At 51.1% G+C, this 21060-nt stretch overlaps 2 protein-coding genes across 2 annotated transcripts in view; one reads left to right on the plus strand and one right to left on the minus strand.

Annotated features, from left to right (window-relative positions):
- Positions 1–617: 617 nt before the first annotated feature.
- RASGRP4 (RAS guanyl releasing protein 4) lies at positions 618–13068 on the minus strand. Its single transcript, XM_057712631.1, has 17 exons — positions 12911–13068; positions 10359–10543; positions 9823–9944; positions 9653–9714; positions 8902–9033; positions 8638–8791; positions 7403–7576; positions 5937–6053; positions 4845–5120; positions 3217–3297; positions 3033–3137; positions 2825–2943; positions 2570–2714; positions 1749–1785; positions 1512–1646; positions 1277–1389; positions 618–815 (listed from the first exon to the last, which is right to left on the minus strand). Exons 1-17 carry the CDS (start codon positions 12931–12933, stop codon positions 759–761), a joined length of 2037 nt encoding a protein of 678 aa, XP_057568614.1. The 5' UTR covers positions 12934–13068; the 3' UTR covers positions 618–758.
- A 6902-nt stretch (positions 13069–19970) lies between these two features.
- Positions 19971–21060, plus strand: part of RYR1 (ryanodine receptor 1) — a 117136-nt gene continuing 116046 nt past the window's right edge. The window contains exon 1 of the mRNA XM_057713335.1: positions 19971–20033. Coding sequence (XP_057569318.1) covers positions 19986–20033 — 48 coding nt within the window. The 5' untranslated portion in view covers positions 19971–19985. The remainder of the gene's footprint in view (positions 20034–21060) is intronic.

Raw genomic sequence — 21060 nt, forward strand, 5'->3', positions numbered from 1 at the left:
GGAAGAGCCTTTCCTTCCTGGCAGAGGGAGTGGGCAGTGCAAAGGCCCTGAGGTAGGAGTATTTTTTGGCATGATCGGGGACCATCAGAGGCCAGTGTAGCTGAAGCAGGATGAGTGAGGGGGTGAATGGTGGGAGAGGAGGTCGGAGAGGTGATGGGGGCAGATCATCACTGTGGGAGCTCTGGCTTCCCCCCAAGTGAGATGGAGCCATGGGAGAGCTCTGAGCAGAGGAGGGATGTGATGTGACTCAGGTGTTCACAGGCTCCCTCCCCGTTCCACCCTTTCTCTGGCCTTCTCTCCCATCTCTGGAACCCCAGAGTTTGGAACTCTACCCACCCTGGCCCCTCCTCCTCCTGACCCACGCTGATATCAGTGTAGCATGTTGGTCAGTAGCTTCCGTTTTAGAGGCAGACAAACCTGGGTGTGAGTTCTGTCACCTTGGGTGAGCAGTTTAACCTCACTGAGCCTGTCTCCTCATCTGTAAAACGGAGATTCAAGGAGTTGGCGAGATGCTGCCTCGGTCTAAATGTTGCCAGCACAGATATTAAATGCAAGGAAAGGGAGTATGATTAACACCCACTCTGATGCAAAAGGAGAAAATTACTTTCTTTCGGACTAAGAGATGATGGATGCTTCAACGAAGGCAGTGTGGATGGCAAGGAGGCGACGCCTTTGGCGGTTCTGCTGAAGGCCGAAGAATAAGACTTGAGCCTGACTCTGGGGGAGGGAGTGTGCAGAGAGGAGACCTAAGGCAATGTCTAGGAATTTGTCTTGGAGGACTGGGTGGGTGGTGGGGCCGTTGCTGGCAGAGGGACCTGGAAGGAGGAAGACATTGGGTGATGTGGGGAGTGTATGACGTCCAGGAGATGGTTCACTTACAGGGGGAGAGCCTCACCCAGGCTTGTTAAAGTGGGTGGATGAATGTCCCCTATGGATTTTCTTTTAGCTCAGTCTCAGAGCCTCCACTATTTATTACAGTGTCTGATATATTTGGCCTTATTTTTGCCATCTTATAGTTTTCTTTCTTTTTTTCTTCCTAAACTCCCTTTTCTTTTGTACTAGTGGTTACCCCTTCCCCTCCCCCACAACATATTGAAATTTCTATTTTCCTATCAACATTAAAAGTTAACCAGTATCTATGCCCTCCTATCCAAGCAATTGAGGACTTTTGCATATTTTAACTTTCCTAGGCTTCCCCAAATCTGTCTGGGTTCCCCCAGGCAAATAGGCTGGTCTCCCTGTATCCAGCTGGGGGTAGGGGGCAGCTCCTCCTCACCGTCTCTGGTTCCCAGGAGGGGTGCGGGGGCTCTGTCTGGGTCCAAGCATGGCGAACGTGGTACCCAGTCTCAGGTTCCAGGGATAGCGTGTAGGAGAGATTATCCTCGGAGCCTGTTTGTGGGGGTGTGAATGGGAGGGATGTGGGTACGATGGGAAAGGTCTCATACCCTTGGAATTAATCCCCATCCATCCACCAGGCCCCGTTCTCAAGACTGCTGCACCCTGGGTCTTACCACAGCCAGCATGGGGAACTGGTGTGGGTGGGACAGGGGCTTCTGGGGGGCTTGCATCGCCCTTAGCCCCTGACCTCTTCTTACACTCGACCTTCACTTGGTCTCTGCAGTGTTTGTGGCAACACAGTCCACAGTCTGGGGGAAATTCAGAGGTTAGTGCCAGAGGCCCAGTCTGTGTCCCCTATTCTTCCAGCCTGCAGTTCCTGGATTCCCTCCCTCTGCCCATGCCCCACTCACCCCGACAGCGGTAGCCTTGCTTGATGACACCCCAAAGCTGCGAAGAGAAAGAAGAATAGGTTTCCTAGGCTAGGGGAAGGAGTGCTGTGATTGGCGTGGGGGCTATCTGGAGGAAACCATCCAGGCTTTGGAAGTTCTCAAGGCTAGAGGCTTATGCGGGATCTGGGAGACTAAAGGAATTTGGAGGTTATCTCATGTTTGGAAAGTCATCTATGAGAACTGGGCAAAATTTGGGATGAATAAAGCATAATTTCTATGGGCAGGGATTGTGTCTGCTCTTTTTCCTCTCGTGCCCCCACCTCCCACCCAGAGCCTGTAACTGTGCCTGGCACACAGGTGCCCACTGTATACGTATGAATGAAAAAGTAAATTTGGAAAGAAATCCAAGGTTTGTGAATTTGTCTTGGTTTCAGATTGAGAGACTTGTCCATTATACAGAGTTTGAAGATACCTTGAATTTGGAAATTATTCAAGGTGTGAATTATCTGGGATCTAGAGACTTGGAGATTGATTCTGTTGGGAGATAATCTATCCATGTTTGTAGATTATTCAGGGTTTGTTAATTATCCAGGATGGAGACTGTCTGGGATTTGAGCATTATCTAGACTTCAGAATTATCCAAGATGTAAGGAATAGCCATTGTTTAGGGTTTCTGTGAAATATGGGGATTATTTGAGGCTAAAGGATTTTCTGGAATTTGGGATTATCTGGGGCTCGGAGACCATGAGCGCTCCAGGGCAGGGCTGGCTTTCCCAGCCCAGGCTGTTAGGAGTTAGGGTGCTCCAGGGGTCCCTCAGGGTGACAGTGGGTGGAGTGCTCACGAAGCCACTGCAGCTGCCACAGAAGGTGGGCTTGCGGAAGGTGACCTCCTGGAAGGTGTGCAGGAAGGCCAGGCCCAGCTTGGAGCAGATGGCGCTGGCCCGGAGCAGGTACCCTGTCAGCTCCTCTCGGCTGAAGGAGCCACTCCTGGGGGAGAGAATGTGCTTCAGCAGGACTGGCCCCTTTCTCCCAGACCCAGGAGTCCTAGCTACCCCAGGTCCTCATCTTAAGGGAATCCGGGAGTTGGGAGCACCTACCCCTGGCGGGGCGGTGGGTGAAGCCCGTGGCAGGCGAAGGGGAAGTTGCCTGAGAGTCGCTCAAAGTCCTCCTGAGAGATGGTGCCTCGGCCTTCAGGGTCATAGTTCTTGAACACAGACTTCAGAGGAGCATGGGAAGGGGAGAATAAGGCCAAGTCAGGGTCCCCACGGTCTCAGATCCCTCCTCCTGCTCAGGGCTCCTCCTCACCTCCACCAGCAGCTCCACATGCCGACCCAGAGTGACCCTGTCAGGCTTGGGCGTCACACCAGGGGCCCATTCCACCACCAGGGGTGCCTTGAAGGGGGAGGGTGGCTGGGGCAGGGACAGAGGGTCACAGTTAGTCAGTGCAGTGGCTTGGGCTGGAGGTCAGAGGTCAGGGCTGGGGTCTCACCAGACTCTTGGGACAGCGGGGCTCCCGGGCATAAGAAAGCTCATAGATCTCGTCCTCCGTGTAGAAGAGATCCAGGGAAAGCTGGGGAGACGGGCAAGGCGTTATGGACCGTCTTTGTCTCCATCCTCCTACCTACAGCTCATGCCTGCCTGGACCCCCAATCTCCTCTTTCCAAAGCCCCTCTTCGCTGGGACCCCCATGGTCCTCTCTCCCACTGAGCCCCCATTCACTCTAGTCACTCACAGCAGTCCCCTAGTCCAGAAACACCATCTTCTCACTAAGGCTTTTCTGATCCTATTTAAAACTGCAAACCCCTGTCACTTTCCATGCCTGTTTCTGCTTTAATTTTCTCTATAGCACTTATTATCTAAAAGACTATATGATTTACTTATTGACTTTTTTCACTGGCTATCTCCCCCACTAGAAGTCAGCCCCACAAGACAGCAGTTTTTTTCTCATGTGCGCACTGCTGTGAGCCTAAGTGCCTAAAGTAGTGCCTGGCTCACAGCAGGTACTCAATAAATATTTGGACTGATGGCCTCAAAGTCAGCAAAACATAGCAGCTTAGGCACCAATCATCTTAGGGCAGGACCAGCTTCACAGGCAGGCCCCACACTCAGAAGGGCCTCCACTTCATTTAATGCCCTGCTGTCACCATCTTGAAATTCTTAATAATTTCAAACAAGGAGCCCCACGTTTTCAATTTGCAGGTGGTCCTGTCTCAGGATCTGAAAGTCAGCTTTTCAGTCTTAGACTACATGGTCCTCAGAATCTCGGTCTCTCTCAATTTAAAGTGCTTTAGAATGAAATCTCTCTCTCTCTCTCTCTCTCTCTCTCTCCATCCATCCATCTATGTAAAAGAAAATATAGCCAGAATCACACACTCGCAGTCTTAGGACATAGTGTGATGGTTAACATATGTTAACACTTATGTTTGAAGCTGGCCTGCTGTGGGACAGGAGGCAAGTGACCTTACCTCTGTAGGCCTCAGTTTCCCAGTCTGTAGAATGGACACAATAAGGGTCCCCTCCTCATAGGATTGTGAGGTTCGCATGAAGTACTCTCTGGGGACTGTTTAACGTGGTGCCTGGCACATAATAAGTGACCAGTAACTGTTATTAGCTTTTTGCTTAGATTCCTGGATATGTTAAAGCTTGGAATTTTGGACTAGTCATGAGAAGCTCAGAACCTTGGAGTTCAGGAGTGCAAAAGCCGGAAGCAATTCTGAAGTTCAGATCAATGGATACTTGAGTTGCTGGGAGAACTGGGGGGGAAATGCATTACTTATATAGCGCTCACTGTGTTCCAGATACTATTTAAGTACTTTATGTGAATTATTTATTCTTTTCAACAACTCTCTGAAGTATGTCCTATTAGTATTCCCATTTTGCAGTTAAGGAAACTGAGGCTGAGGGGTTAAGTGACTTGCCCAAGGCCACACAGAAAAACCAAAACAAAACAAAAAACCAAACCTAGAGGCTCTGGCTTCAAAGCCCATGCATTCCAGCCCTATTCTACTATTCTGTCCTGGCCCTCACCCACCCACCCTCAGGGTACTGAGGGTAAATCTCAGTACCCTGCAGGCGCAGCCTCTGGGAGCTCAGCCTGGGCAGCCCAGGACAGCTCACCGTGAGCAGATGCAGGAGATCCTCATTGGCACTGCAGGGGGGGTGCTGCCTCTGGAGGGCTGCCAGCTCCTGCAGCCGCAGGTAGAGGCTGTTGAGCTTGGGTAGGTGCAGGCGGCCATCAGGCAACCTGTCAGGCTGTGCCTCGTGCAGGGACACCAGATCCTTGAGGTGCACACCCAGTATGGGCAGCCGGAAATCTGTGCAGCCAGCCCAGGTGCGGCGGTAACGGGCATAGTTGTTGTGGGCAGCAAGGAGTTCAGTCAGCTCTAGCAGGGCCTGTGTGGCAAGGGCATGTTTTTGGGGTGGGGGGGCATGTAATCGGGAGCCCGGTTCTGTTCCCCTAGCTCCCTGAAGGGGAGTACCTAGAAGCCTCCTGTGTGGCTCTGGACCCCCAGGGGCCCAATGGCATTTTGGGCCCCTCCCCCAAGCCCCTCCATGTCCCACACTGGCTTCCGCATCTCCCCTGACTGCTCTTCCTCTTGGGCCCCCATCTCAGAAAGGCCCCACTATCTTCCATTCCCCAGGCTACAGAGATTTTTCAAAAGTCCAGATCTGATCATGGGTGCTGTCATCATTTGCAAACCTTTTCTAGCTCCCCATCATCCTCTAGATAAAGCCCAGACACCTCAGTTGAGCTTGCAAAAGGCTCAACGGGATCTCCCCTAGCTATCTCCAGCCTAATATCCTGCAATGTCCTGACCTCAGCCACACCAGATTCATGAATGACCCACTCTCCTTAGACACTTTCAGGACACCCCCAACCCATGCTCCTCCCATGGGTTGCCCAAATGTTGGCATTCCTGGGGGCATCATTTCACTCTCCACTTGGACTACAAGTTCTCTGCTAGCATCTCTTATCTGTCTCCCTCCAGTCCTGCTCAGGACCAGACACACAGTACAGAGAGGTCAGCACCATAGATGAGGAGGGAGGAAGAATGCCAGAGGACAAAGCCTGGGGGTCTGTCGGATTTGAAGGAGCAAGGTCTCCGGGTCGCTCCAGGGCCCCTGGGGAGGATGGAGGGGGTTGGGGAAAAGTGTGGGGGTTCAGGATAACTGACCACTGGAACTTTGGAGAGGGCAGTGGGAGTTCACCTTGGTGCTGTCAGGGCTCAGGTGGGTGTGGGAGTCCTTGAGTCTGGAGATGGCGCTATGACACAGGCCCCCAGTGACCGCCATCAGTGTGTTGAAATTCTGCAGCTGGAGGAGCCTCTAGGAAGGGAGGGTGATGCAGAGGTGTGAGTACCACATGGATGACAGGCAAATTGGGGGTTCAAATGACAGCATCCCCGTTGAGTTAGGGTCTCAGGCACGGGTGTGGGTGGGCCAGTATAGGCGTTAGACAGGTGAGATGTGTCAGGCGGGAGTGGGCCACAAGCAGATATGTAGGCATTACACAGGGGCCAGGGTGATGACAGACTAATGTGAGGTCAGATGAAAGTGGAGGGAGTCAGGGACTTTCCTGGCAGTCAGTGGTTAGGACTCCGCCCAAGCTTCCAGTGGGGGGGGGCGGGGGGGGGCACGAGTTGGAGGTCGAGGGAACTGTCATCCCGCATGCCACGCGGTGAGGCCAAAAAAAAAAAAAAAAAGGGAGGAGTCAGGAAAGTATGGGGAGTTGGACGAGTTTGGGCACTCGACAGGTCTGTCAGACACGTGTGGAGGATTCACATAGGTGTTAGGGTGTCAGGCAACTAGGTGGTCTCTGCACTGGGAGTCAGACAGGTGAGGGGAGACAAGACGGCCTGGGCAATGGGCAGAGGTGAATGGGGCCAGAGTGACATGGAGGGGTCAGGTAGATATGAGAGACAGGTGTGGGGTCAGCCCTCCCCTCAGGGGCAGTAGCCTCACCCTCCCCTTTCTCAGGTTTGAAGAGCGGAGGTCGCTGGGGGAGAAGGTGGGGCCAGGGAAGAATGGAAGATGCTCAGACTGGGGAGACCCCAGGTAGATACCAGAACCCCCAGGTCTAACCGGCCGGGCCTGGCAGGGGAAGCAAGACGATGGAAGACGCCAGAGGAAGGGCGTGGTCTGCGAGGAAGTACACAAAGGGGCGTGGCCACGCTGGGGGAAGGAGGGCTTCCCTTTTCTCCAAAAGGGAGGGAACACAGGGGAAAGGGGGAGGGGGTGGGGGAGCGGGAAGAGGGAGGGAAGCTCGGGGGCAAGGGAGCCTAAGGGATGGGGACGGATGCTGTCACTGTGCTGAAGGGACAGCTGGGGCCTAGGGACCAGAGTAGGGGATGACGCAAAGGTGCGGGCAAGAAAGAGTCTCCTCTTTCATTGCCCTGGGGATCATTCAGGCATAGGGCTTGTGAGACGGGGTCAGGAGGAACTGCCACGTCTGGGACCAAGGAGTGGGGGCCAGGGCGGGTTGGATGTGGTGAAATCAAGGCCAGGGAAGAAGTACCGTCACAGTCCAGGGTTAGAACGACAGGACTGAAGCCTCGGGCACGCAGCCAGGGTGGGGCGTGATGCGTTGGGGAGGGGCCAGGAGATGGTGACGTCACCGCCCAGGAGCCCAGCGGGGCAGGTGCTCAGAAAGTGGGCAGAGCAGGGGCAGACCTCACCTGTGCCACGTGGATGAACTTTTCCAGCACCTGCGCGCGCTGTGCAGGCCCAGGACGGCTCAGCACCATGACCTGCACCCAGCGGGACACGCTGTTGCTGAGACGCACGGATCCCTCCAGGGCTGGGCAGTCCCGCACGGAGCCCTGCAAAACGTAGCCCCGCAGGTCCTGGGGCTGGGGGTGAGGTGGGCGTCAGGGGGGGCCCTGGCGCTCAGGCCCTGCCCCTCACACGCCATCCCCCAAGCAGTCACGACCTCCGATGTCCTAGCTCGGCCATCAAATGTCCCTGATGTCACCATGGCCCTCTCCCATCTGAGGAGAAATGTTTAAAGAAATCTGGGTACTATTCTGAGCCCTTTATCATAGCCTCACAACAAGTCTATGAAGTGAATACTATATTATTCCCATTTTAGAGATGAGGTCATCGAGGCACAGAGCCACACAGGCCCAAGTCAGGTTGGGAACCCAGTCTATTGCTTTTAACTGCATACCTGACTGACATCTAGTCAGCAAAGGGAAGGGTGGTGAAGAGGACATGAAACTAACTTCTGTTTGTTCTGCTCAAGGGGTCAACATCACATATCCACATCCACTGCACTGTGTGTGTGTGCGTGTGTGTGGACAATCAGGCAATTTTCACATTAAGGAACCAGGTCCCCACCTACCCTCAAAACGACGAAGGCAAGATGGCAATAGCTAAACACTTATATATAGATTGAAGAATTTGAAATTACCATTTGGGCAGGTAAAATATGTCAAAATATGGCAATTTCAAATGGTTCAACTAGATAGCATTTACTCTGGACCAGGCCTTGATCCTACGAGGCAGGAACTAAGTCTCCCCTTTACAGATAACAGGCTGAGGCACAGTGAATTTAAATGCTTCTCAAGTGAACAATTCATAAAATATTTTGAGCACTTACTATGTGCCAGGCACTGTGACGAGCATTTTTAAATGGATATATTAACGCAGTTTTCCCAACCAGCCAGTGAAATATGATGACCTCCTTTTTACACATGAGAAAACTGAGTCCCAGAGAGGTTCAAAGCTACACAGGTAGGAAGGGGCTGATGGGATTTGAACCCGGGGCCTCTGTGCTCAGCTAGCTTAACTCCTTTTCCTGGACCCTCTAGCACCCAAGTTTGATAGTTTGGGTGCTCTCAGTCCTGCCTGGCCCTAGCCAGGCCCCTCTCCACCCCAAGCCCTCCCCAGCTGGGAGGAGGGGCATCCTTACCGTGATAGCCTGGAAGGACCGGAACTCCAGGTAAGTGAGGTGCTCTGCTAGCTCCCCAGTCTCCAGGTGATCGAAAAGCAAGGACACTTTGCGCTTTTTGCCCAGGCCTGGGCTGCTTATGGGGGGAGGGGGGCCAGGGCCACCAGGGCTCAGCCTGGGGGCAAAGAGAGGCAGGGTATTGAAGGAGCTCAGGGTGGAGGATGTGAGGGTGTGGAGGGAGGAGACAGAGTGGGGGTGGGAGGGAAGGGGAAGGGGCTGACTCACAGGTTAGTGGAGTCTCCCAGGCTCCGCTGGGCTGCGTTACCCTCCTGCTCCACAGTGCCCCAGAAGCGACCTATAACCTCTTCTAACTGGGGCTCCTGGTGCACCGTCTCAGGGTGCTGGGTCAGCCAGTACCTGAGGGTGGTTTAGAGTTGGTGGGATGAGGCTGGGGGTGAGGCAGGTCTCTGAAAGGGGTCTCCTGGGCTGAGGGATCTCTAGGTGCTGGGCTTGGGGGTGTCTCTAAATGTGTGCAGGGGGGTCTCCAGAAGGCCAGGGATCAGAGGGGCACCAGGCTAGGAGGATCTCTGCGAGTAGGATCGGGGGCTCTTAACACAGGCTGAGGGATCTATGGCAGATAGACTGGGAACTCTCTTGGAAGAGGGGTGGCTAGGTAGCAGGGCAATGGGGGTGGCTCTCAGGAACTAGGTCAGGGGTCTCTGGGTGTGAGATTTTGGGGGAACAGGGTGAGGGGGTCTAGACTGGGGTGTATGGGAGGTGGGGGTTTTAGGAATCTAAGCTGGAGGTCTTGGGGTACCAGCTGGGAGAGGGTCCATAGGATCTGGTCAGGGGTATCTAAGAGGTGAAGATTCTAAGGAGGAGAACTGGGAGGTTTTAGGAATCAAGCCAGGGGGTTCTCAGAAGTGGGATTTGGGGGAGCAGGGCTGGGTAGTCTCTGGGAAGTGTTTTTTTTTGGTGGGGGGCAGTAGGGTGAGGATCTTGTGTCATGGGGGTGGAGGTCTTGGCCCAGGCCTACCTGACCAGGTGACAGATCTGCAGCCTCCTCAGCTCCTGCGAGCTCCCCGTGGCCTCCTGGTACTTGAGTTCTGGTCAAGGTTCTGTTATCCAGCAACTCAGACCTGCCTGCTCACCCTGTCCCCACCAGGCTCTCACATCTCTGCCCTCTGCCCTCCACCCATTGCTCACGGCCCCGGAAGGATATAAGGTCACCAGACGGGCAGCAAGGTGGGCAGAAGGCAGCACCCAGCTGTGCATGGCAAGCACCATGTTGACAATGTGGTCCCCACGGCGCAGGCTGCCAGCCGAGTCTGAGGGCAGGAGAAGGGGACTCTGTGTCAGAATGGCCCCTGGGCAATGGACTGCACAGCTTCCAGAGCCAGCTGGACATCCTGGTTCAAACCCCAGCTCTACCAGCGACTCCGTGTATGGACTCAGGCAAACAATCTGGCCTCCCTGGGCCCCAGTTTCCTTGTCTGTACTGTGCATGGACCAGCATCGCCCCTGGCAAGTCATACTGAAGATGGAAATAGCGTCAGACCTCCTCCCCCTGCAGCTCAGGAAAAAGAAATGCAGGTAGGTGTCTCTCTTATTCCTACTATAGTGATATGAGATTCCACATACTCCAGCTTCTATTTTATACCCCTCAAATTGAGCCCAGAGAGAGGTGGGTGCTTGGTCCAACTTCAGGACCAGGGAGGCTGGCCAGGGAAGGGGACACTCACCGAAAGACTGAATGCATTTCTCCAGTAGCTCATCTTCATTGCAGCCGCCCTCGTTCAGCATGCCCAGAGCCATGGAAGCCATGACCTTGCTGATTTCCCGGGGGCTGGGGCACGTCTTGTGGCGTCGGGCCTGTCGGGGCCGGTCCCGCCCCCCTGTCTTTCCCGGGCATTCCTGGTGGGACTTCCTGTGGGCACATTCCCTGGGGAATCAAGGGAGCCCCTTCCTTCAGGCAAACCCCCAGAATTCTTCTTGACCCCAAAGCCCCAAGGCATCCTGGGAGGAGCTTCCTAAAGGCAAGGTCCTAGCATTAGTCCTGACCTACCACAGATCCATGGGAGAAAACCCAGGAGTGGCCCAGATCATGGACGCCTTCTACAGATAAACTCCAAGGGTTATGCCTGTCCTCTTCAGGGAATCGGGGGGAAAACACTAAGGCTGCCCGAACTACCCCCCGCCTCCAGGGAATCATGGGAGAAGATCCCCAGGACTACTAAGGACCCTCCAGGAATCATAAGAACTCTCTCCTCCAGGCATTGCCCCCCAGTTCCCCTTGACTGTATGGTCCCAAGACATCACGGGAAAGACTTCCTGTTGGCAGATGGGTTGCTCCTGACCTCCCAGGGAATCATGGGAGAAGAACCCCAGAATTATTCTTGTCCTCCTTAGGGGGGAATCATGGGAGGTTCTGCCTTTAGGAACACTCCTCAGAATTCCCCTTTGCTTTCCAGCACCCACCCCTCCTCCCCACAGCCCTCATGGGAGAAGCAGACCCCTGAGATTCCTGCTCTCCCTTCTCCCCCACCTTGACCACCACTAAGGTGACAGACCCCTCCCCCAAGCCAGCTTTTCAGCAGGACTGAAGTTTTAACTGCAAGTCTGGGTCCCTAGATTTGGAGCCTGGAGAGAACATATGGGTGCAAAGTGGCCTCACCCAAGCTCTTCGGAGCTGGGCATTGTCCCTGGGGCTGAGGCAGCTTCAAGGAAAGTTTAAAAATAACCCTCACTCTGCCCTGTGCCTCCTCGAGGCTCCTGTTCCAGTTGGGGAGAGAGGGTAATGGAGAGACAGGGATGGTGGAGGAAGGAGGGAGCAGAATCCAGGCAGAAGGCCTTGGCTTCCACAAGAGTCAGACAGAACTGGGTTGGAGAAATTGATGCTGGCCGTGTGACTTTGTGTTAATCACACAGTTTCTCCGCACCTCAGTTTCCTCGTGTGAAAAATGAGTCACCTTTGGACCTTCCCCAGGAATTTATTATGAACACACAATGCCTTGCTCTTCAAAAGTGCTAAATAAGGGATTTAGTTTGTTTAGGCTCTTAAGTGGCCAGAGGTGAGAAAGTTAAATTTGAGATGCAGAGAGAATGTGATGGAGCAAATTAGAAGCCAGGCCCGGGGAATGGGGGTGAAACCAGGCATCGGGAGACCCCCAGAGCAAGGGCATTGCCATGTCCCTGGCACATCCTCAGGGCTCAGTTAATCAGTATTGAATGTTGTCGAGTAACATCTGGCATTATTGAGCACTGAACATGTACCAGGCAGAGGGATGAGCACCTATCTAGATCAGGGCTTCTCAAAGCACAGTCCCCAGCAAATCCCAACAGCATCACCTGGGAACTTGATAGAAATACAAGTTCTCAGGCCCCACCCCAGACCTACAGAATCAGACACCTTAAAGGTGAGCCCAGCAGCCTGTGTTTTAGAAGCCCTCCAGGTGGTACTGATGTGTGCCCAAGCTTGAGAGCCACAGGTCTAGACTGTACCATCCAGGACTTATGCGCACCTCTGAGGAGGGACTATGATTAATCTATTGACAGAAGAAGAAACTGAAGCACAGAGCATGTAAGTGACTTACGTAAGGTCACACAGCCAGAAAACGAGGCAGCCAGGTCTCCACCATTAAACTCCTGGATATTATAGGGAGGGGACCCTTTACCCATCAGAGACATGCTGGGGAAGGCAGAAGGAGCTGCCCAGGCTGCAGACCCAGCCACCATCGCCCCTGTGAGGACAGGAGGGCAAGCTTGCCCAGGTGATAGGAAGCCTCTTCCAGAACCACCTGGCATAGCCAGCTGCTGGGCCCTTACCTCCAGACCATCTGCCCCCTGCAGCTTCTGGAACAGCCAGGAGTCGCTTAAGAGGCAAGGGAGCCGCCTTGCCCTGCATCATACTCCCCTCCCCTGGGGCGGGGCCCTGCAGGAGCCTGGAGTTTCCAGTTCTGGGGGCAGCCAAGAAGACCCCAGGGAGGACAGAGACACCCAGCCTAGGAAATTAGGATGAGCGTTGTGGAGGGCGTCGGGAGAACCGGATCGGGGCAGCTCGAATTCCAGAAGAGCAAGGATGAGACACAGCCACCCAAGCAAACAGCCCCAGCCCTGGCTGGCTCTGGACTCCCTGACACATCTTTCCACCTGGCGCCCCCTGCTCCCACTGCTGCTCCAAGAGTATCCCGACACCCTACCTCCCTCGTTAGAACCTCCCCAACCTTCCCTTGCAGCCACAGCGAGACCCAGGGGCTTAGGACACTTCTGGTCTCTTGGAGAAGGGTCCTCTCACCTCTTGCTGTCTTTCCTGTTCATGCTTCCTGGGGGGAGAGGGTCTTGCAAGAGTGTGGCTCAGCTCCTCCCCCTCACCGCTGCTCCAGCTTCTTAGCCCCTAGGGAGCTGGGGCCTCCTCGGTGCTTGGGAAGGAAAGAGGAACTGCCCCTCCCCACCCAGCCCCAGGCCAGGGGGAAGGAAGAGGCTGGGGAGAGACCAAAGGTCCCCCCTCCCCCCACACGGGGATCCCTTCAGGCTGAGGTTTCCGGCACTGCCGGCCCCCACCCCCAATCACCCAGCGGGCTCTCTCTCTATCTCCCCCATCTTTCCGTCTCCAGACCCGTGATTCTCTGTTCTGTCACTGTCAGACTTCAATAAAAGCAATTTTTACAAAAAGTATGCCTAATATGACACATTTCTGTAAACACACTCAAAAGAAAAGTCTAGATTTCTATGAGGACATATTCATGTATAATAATGCACAGAAGTTTGGGAAGTCACAAGACATAATATTTTGTATATTTCTTCTTATATTTCTTTTATTTCTAGCTTAGTTTTAATAATAGCATTTATACCCCAGAAAATGTTTTCACTTTATTCTTTTTATTGTAAGAAAACCTTAGGTAGCATCTACTGTATATCACACGCTACTCTAAGGGCTTTTAACATATTGATTCATTTAATCTTCATACAGTCTTAAGGACAGTTATATTATAAAAACATTGCAGATGGGAGTTACCCCTCCGGGAGCACCCCCCCATCCCACTGTCCCTCTTAAACAGGGGTGACCTATATCGTACATGGTTGGGTTCATTCCGATCTGTTGGCTGTGCATTTGTTTAAGTATATAGAAATGTGCTTATAGAAACAAAAGACTTTTCTTTTGAGTATGTGTGCTTTTTTTCATTTACCTAAATGTGTCATGCTTGACATCTTTTTAAACTGAAGTGCAAAAAAGAGTCAAATCATAAGTGTTTAGGTTGTTGAATGGTGACAAACTGAACACGTCCATGTGACATTCACACAAATCAAGAAATAGAACATTTCCACCCCCAATAAGCCCCCTTGTGCTCCTTCTCAGTGCTATCTCCCCAAAGTTACCAGTAGCCCGATCTCTAGCAGAGTAGTTTTGCCTGGTGTTGGGCTATATAGAAATGGAATCAACTATATAGAAATGGAATCAACTATCGTGTCTGGCTTGTTCTTTTTTTTTTTTTTTTTTGGCCACACCACGAGGCATGTGGGATCTTAGTTCCCAGACCAGGGATTGAACCTGTGCCCCCTGCATTGGAAGTGCGGAGTCTTAACCGCTGGACCACCAGGGAATTCCCCTGGCTTCTTTCATGTAACATCATGTCTTTGTGATTCTTCCATGTTATATTTAGTTGTAACTCATTCCTTTGGTTGCTGTATAATCTTCCATCGTGTGATTAGTTCATGATTTATGGGTTGATTTTTCCTGTGATGGACATTTGAGTTGCTTCCAGTTTGTGGATAATGCTGCTGTGATCATTCTAGCCCCTGTCTTTTGGTGAACATTGCGGTGTGCAGTTCTGTAGGGTTAGGAACCCAGGAGCGGAATAATGGTGACAGTATCTAGTATGATTCTGTGTAAGAATCATAGTAAGTGAGTCCATTCTGTGTCAGAAACCTAGTAAGTGAGTTCATTCAGCCAAAGCTTTCTTAGAAGTCTATTTTTGCTCCTTCCTTTTTTTCACTGAAAGAAGTCACCATGGATTTTTGTTTGTTTGTTTTTTCAGAAGTCACCATGGATTTTTGTTTGTTTGTTTTTTCAGACCAGAACATTTAGACAAGCGCAGAGCCCCTTCTCTTTAGCTTTTCCATTCCATGCCATGCTCTATGGTTTCAGACCCTCTCCATCTTTTCCTCCACCTGCTTTTCTCTTCTCTCTCCTCTTGTCTCAAAGATGCTCTCCACAATGTGCTGTCTGTGACTCTCAGCCCATCTCCTTGGCACCTGCTTCACATGAGATGATGTAATGGCCCTGGCTGAGCCGAGTGTCTCCAGGCCCCTGGGACTCAGAGAAGCATCAGGGAGGGAGACCTGGCACTGGTACAAACTTGTGCCACCCTCGTGGCCCTCGGGGATGGTTAATACCAACAGTAACACCAACAACCACAAATGAAAAGACTTCTGAAGCAAACCACAAAAACTCCTGAGGCAGAAAAAGGATGCATTTGATAACATCCAAATAAAATGTCTTTTAATGAGGACACCATGGGACAAATATCAGATGACAGAGGGGAAAAATAGTATTTAAAATATCTAAAATCAATAAGAAATTAATATCTAGAATGTAAAAGAACAGCTGCAAGTCAGCAAGAGAAAAAGAGAGCCACTGTGATAGAAAAATGGGCGAAGAAGATGAGCGAGTGACATGGAGACCCCAAACTCCTACAGGCACCTGAGAAGATGCTAGACATGATTGGTAAGAGATCAGGGAAGTGCAAATTGAAACAACAGTGAGTCATCCTACTGGTCTGGCAAAAATTAGACCCTGGAAAAATGCCAAATAGAGGTTGGGGCTGTGGGGACCTAGGAACCCTTACGTACTGATAGTGGACAGGCATTCCTGAGGGCCACTTGGCACTACAGGCAAATTAAATGTGTTCATGGAGCTGTCACCCCTCAATTAGCTCCTGGGTGTGCATACTGAGACGCTCTCCCTCAGTTCCACTCGGGGACATATACGAGGAAGTTCACTGCAACGTTACTTTTGGGAAGCTGGGGGCAGCTTGGTGTCACCTCCCCAGGCAGGGGGCTGAACAAACAGAAGGGGATAATCACCGGGGTGGGGGTGGGGGGCGCAAAACCCCCACAGCCACAAATCGGGTGTCCACAGAGCAATGTGGGTGGGTCCTGAAACACATAATGATGACTGACAGGAAAAGAAATGCGATTACTACCTTATGATATAATGCAAAATGACGCAGAATAATTTTCTGTCATATATGCAATTCTAAGGGAAAACAATATTTAATATACAAGTGTGCATTATATAGTGTATAATACATAAACATATCATTGTATTACATAATTATATTAGCCTAAATATCTAATTATATAATTATGCATTATATAATCCAATAATATGACACAAACTTATGTGCCAAACTTATGTGGTATCAATAAACCAATATTTAACTATGTAACACATAGCAGTCTATTATACACTTAACATTTTACGTATAATTTTATTGAACTGCAAGATATTGTTTTGTATAACTTAATAGATACCATTACACGTTAATAATAATATATATATTTTTTTACCGTATCACACGGCCTGTGGGAAATTAGCTCCCCAATCAAGGATTGAACCCATGCCCTCTGCAGTGGAAGTGCAGCGTCCTAACCACTGACCACCAGGGAAGTCCCAGTAATACTTTAAAAAAAATTTTATTATTTATTTTTGGCTGTGTTGGGTCTTTGTTGCTGCACACGGGCTTTCTCTAGTTGTGGCAAGTGGGGGCTACTCTTTGTTGCGGTGCACGGGCTTCTCACTGAGGTGGCTTCTCTTGCTGTGGCTCGCAGGCTCTAGGTGTGTGGGCTTCAATAGTTGCGGCGCACGGACTTAGTTGCTCCGCGGCATGTGGGATCTTCCCAGACCAGGGATCAAACCCGTGTTCAAACCCGTGTCCCCTATATTGGCAGGCGAATTCTTAACCACTGTGCCACCAGGGAAGTCCCCAATAATAATTTTAAGAGATCACTGTATCAGTCAGTTATCATGCGGTAGGCTCTAATTGGTTTCCTCATGGAATCTTCTCCATGACCCCAGGAGATGGGGACTATCCCAAATTAGTCTAGTTGACACATGAGGAAACTGAGGCCTAGAGGCAAGAGGCTAGCGGCCGGGCAGGAGGCCCAGGTGTGTGTGGCATCTGTGTTGGGCCTCTAGTCCCCACAGCTGCCGGTTTCAGGGAACTGCAGAGGCCCTTGGCCCCAGCTCCCCAGAGCCTTAGCCTCTTCCAGCCCCACCTCCCTTCCCCCAGGCAGCCAGGAGCAGGAAGGAGCTGGTTGCTCCTCTCAGGGTTCCCCTGCTTACAAAGTCCAGGGTGCTCATCTGCATAGGGCTGGCCCAGCTAGTGGCCTTCAGTGGCTCAGGCAGCCCCTGGGGAGACGGAGGATTAGAATTCTGGGGTGTAGCCTGGCCCTGGTGAAGTGGCTTTTTGTTATAAATGGGAGATTTTATGCAAATATAGAGATAGTATAGTGGAATGGTTAAGAACCCTGGCTTTGGGCTCAAATCCCTGGCTCAGCCTCTGTGTGACCTTGGGCAAGTTATTCCACCTCTCTGTGCTCAGCTTTTCTCATCTGGAAAATGGGCGCCATAAAAGTACTGACTTCACAAGATTTTTGTGAAAACAACAGTCATCCCTCAGCATCTGTGGGGGCTTGGTTCCAGGACCCTCTCGGATTCCAAAATCTGTGGATGCTCAGGTCCCTTTTATAAAATGGTGTATTATTTGCATATAACCTACACACATCCTCTGGTAAAATGTAAGTCATCTTTAGATCACTTATAATACTTAATACAATGTAAAGGCTATATAAATAGTTGTACACACAATGTAAATGCTATGGAAATAGTTGCAAGCCAGTGGCAAATTCAAGTTTTGCTTTTTGGGAAATTTCTGGAATTAAAAATATATTTTTTTGATCTGCAGTTGGTTGAATCTGCAAATGGGAAACCCACAGATATGGGGAGAAAAATTGTATCTCATTTATTCAGATTGTGTCCTTAAAACCGTACATGGCAAGGACCACACATTTTTATTTCCTCCTCTAAACAATGTACATAATAGCAGGATTGTTATGAGAACTAAATGAGATGCAGTGAAAAGATCTTGGCTCAGGGCCTGAAATGTGACGAGTGCACAAAAGCATCTATTATGGCTATTACTCCTGCCTCATCAGTTTTTATAGTAATGAAGACAATGATGCTACTAGCAACACTTAGCATTTTCTATGCATAGGTAGTTTTTCAAATACAATTTTTTTTCTCGTTATTTTTTTTTAAAGAACTTTTACTGAGATACAATGGACATACAATAAACTGCATATATTTAAAGTGTACAATTAGATTTCTTTTTCTTATTATCAATACAATTTTTTAAGATTACTTTTCACTTACAGTTATTACAGTTGGCTATATTCAATACATCCCTGAGCCTATCTTACTCCCAATAGCTTGTACCTCCCCCTCCTCCCCCTCCCCTTTATTGCCCCTTCCGTCCCCACGGGTAACCACGAGTGTGTCCTTTACATCTGTGAATCTGCTTCTTTTTTGTTATATTCACTAGTTTGTTGTATTTTTTAGATTGCACACGTAACTGATATCATATAGTATTTGTCTTTCTCTGTCTGACTTATTTCACTCATCATAATGCCCTCCAAGTCCATCCATTCATAAGGCCCTGCAAGTCCATCCATGGTGCTGCAAATGGCGAAATTTCATTCTTTTTTTTATGACTGAGTAGTATTCCATTGTATATACGTACCACATCTTGTTTATACATTCATCTGTTGGTGGATATTTATGTTGCTTCCATCTCTTGGCTATTGTAAATAATGCTGCTATGAATATTGGGTGCATGTATCTTTTTGCATTAGCGTTTTGTGTGTGTGTGTGTGTGTGTGTGTTTTTCCTGGATACTTACCCAGGAGTGGCTTACCCAGGAGTGGAATTGCTGGGTCATAAGGTAGTTCTATTTTTAATTTTTTGAGAAACTTCTATACTGTTTTTCATAGTGGCTGCATCTGTATTGGTACAGTTTTCTTTTCTTATTTTGGCTGCGTTGGGTCTTTGTTGCTGTGTGGGGGGTGTGCAGACTTAGTGTGGTGGCTTCTCTTGTTGTGGAGACCGGGCTATAGGCGTGTGGGCTTCGGTAATTGCAGCACACGGGCTCAGTAGTTGTGGCGCACGGGCTTAGTTGCCCTAAGGCATGTGGGATCTTCCTGGACCAGGGATTGAACCCATGTCTCCTGCATTGGCAGGCGGATTCTTAACCACTGTGCCACCAGGGAAGTCCCTGTATTGGTACAGTTTTAAGTGCTGTAAGTAATCTAGTTTAATCCTTGCAGCAGCCCTGTGAGGTAGGTATAATTAATATCCTCTTTACCAGTTGAGGAAACTGAGGCATAGAGAGGTGAAGTGACTTGTCCAAGGTCACACGAAGGAGTGGCAAGGCAGGGATTTGGGTCCATCTGGCTCAGAGTCCATATTTTTTTAATTAATTAATTTATTTTATTGGCTGTGTTGGGTCTTTTTTTGCTGTGTGCGGGCTTTCTTTTTAGTTGCGGTGAGTGGGGGCTACTCTTCATTGTGGTGCGCGGGCTCCTCATTGCCGAGGCTTCTCCTGCTGCAGAGCACAGGCTCTAGGCGCGTGGGCTTCAGTAGTTGCAGCACATGGGCTCAATAGTTGTGGCTCACAGGGATCTAAAGTGCAGGCTCAATAGTTGTGGTGCACGGGCTTAGTTGCTCCACGGCATGTGGGATCTTCCTGGAGCAGGGATCGAACACCGTGTCCCCTGCATTGGCAGGCGGATTCTCAACCACTGCGCCACCTAAGAAGTCCTCAGAGTCCATATTTTTAATCACTGTGTATGGCGCTTTTTAAAGCCAGGAGACCTGGTGCACACCCCGGCTCAGCTGTACAACATCAAGCAGGGCCTTCCCCACTCAGAGCCTTAGTTTGCTCTCTGTGAAACAGGAGAATGACGGCACCTTCCTTATCCGGAAGAGGGAGAGAGAATAGCTACCTTAAAGACACTTCCCCTAAGCCCCCCCCACCCCAAGCGCACCTTGGCCAAGGTTTGGGGTTTGTAGGCGGGGCGCCGTCAAAGGGGCGTGGCCTTGGTCGTCCTGGTCCAATGGGGGCCCGGGGGCGGGGACCTCCTCCCAGCTCTGTCCAGCACACGAGTCCTCCACGCAGTTCCATCTACCCCGCGGGTGCCTCTGGCGTCCCCAGAGGTCTCCGACCCCAACCCGCCCCCAGCCCACCCACCCAGCCTTCAGCCCCCTCCTCTTAGTCCCCGACCTCAGGCCGGGCCCCTCTGGCCTCGACATCATGGGTGACGGAGGAGAGGGCGAGGATGAGGTCCAGTTTCTGCGGACGGTGCGTATCTCTGTGTTGGAGTCTATGGAACTATCTCTCGGGTCCCTCTGAGTGTCTCTGTGTCTCCGATGTCTTCGTCCTGATTGCTGGTGGTCTCTGAGACTCGGGGTCTCTTCCTCTGTCCCTTTGGGTGACTGTCACTCTTTCTCCATTTTTGTCGCTCTTAGTCTCCCCCATCTTTCTCGTCAGAGAATTAGCAGAATTTGGGACTACAGAATGGGGAGGGGGATATTCCGCCGCCCTCTCTTCTGACGTTAGCAATTTGTCCCAGAGAAGGGGGCCTCTGAGAGAGCACCCCCTCCCACCACTTTGGAAGCAGGCACTTGGGGAAGGTGGTTCTAATTCCTGAGCTTAATTTAGCTGTCACCCTCCCCCACCCCGCACCTAGCCCTAATTCTCTTCTTGCTCCAGACTGTGACCTATTTAAATTCTTGGGAAGAGGGCTGGGGTGGGCTGAAGGGCACAACTCCTTTGAACTCCCAGCCCTTGAGGGTCTCCTGAGGGTCTCTGGTTCTGGGTCTTCTTTCTTTCCCCACTTGGTTTTGGGAGGGAGGGTCAAATATGGCTGCTATTGGTCTCTGGGTGGTGTCTCTATCTGTCTCTTTGGATTGTCGGTGTCTCTGTCTCTCTCCGTCTCTGTCTCCCTGTCTCTGTCTCTGGCTTTGTTCTTCGACTTCAGGCCCTCTGCATTTTGCACTGCGTCTTCAGCTCTGTCTCTTCCCGCATCTCTGATCCTCGGTTGGGGGGCAGGGATGGGAACTGGAACAACAGGTGTCCCTCCCAGAATAGCCCGCTTTTCTGGGGCCTGGGCAGGGGACAGGGAGAGGATGGGGGAGGGGCTGCCCATCTCAGAGCCCTTCCCACTTCTCCCTCCCAGTGGTTCTACCGGGTGTGGGGGTGTGAATATGGGAGGGGATGTTCTCTCTTCTGGGCCAGGTCTGCTGATCCTGCACTAGCCCCTCCCCACCCCCTCTGGACCCTGAGAAATGCTGACACAGCATTCCGGCCCCAGAATAGGACCCTGGTG

The sequence above is a fragment of the Hippopotamus amphibius genome, chromosome 16, assembly GCF_030028045.1.
Source record: "Hippopotamus amphibius kiboko isolate mHipAmp2 chromosome 16, mHipAmp2.hap2, whole genome shotgun sequence".
Taxonomy (NCBI): domain Eukaryota; kingdom Metazoa; phylum Chordata; class Mammalia; order Artiodactyla; family Hippopotamidae; genus Hippopotamus; species Hippopotamus amphibius.

Coding starts and splice junctions, on each gene's coding strand:
- RASGRP4 (XM_057712631.1), bottom strand. CDS start 12,933: ATGAACAGGAAAGACAGCAAGAG. Junction 9,715..9,822: donor CCTTATATCCTTCCGGGGCC/GTGAGCAATGGG, acceptor CCAGAACTCAAG/TACCAGGAGGCCACGGGGAG. Junction 2,944..3,032: donor ATGTGGAGCTGCTGGTGGAG/GTGAGGAGGAGC, acceptor GCTCCTCTGAAG/TCTGTGTTCAAGAACTATGA.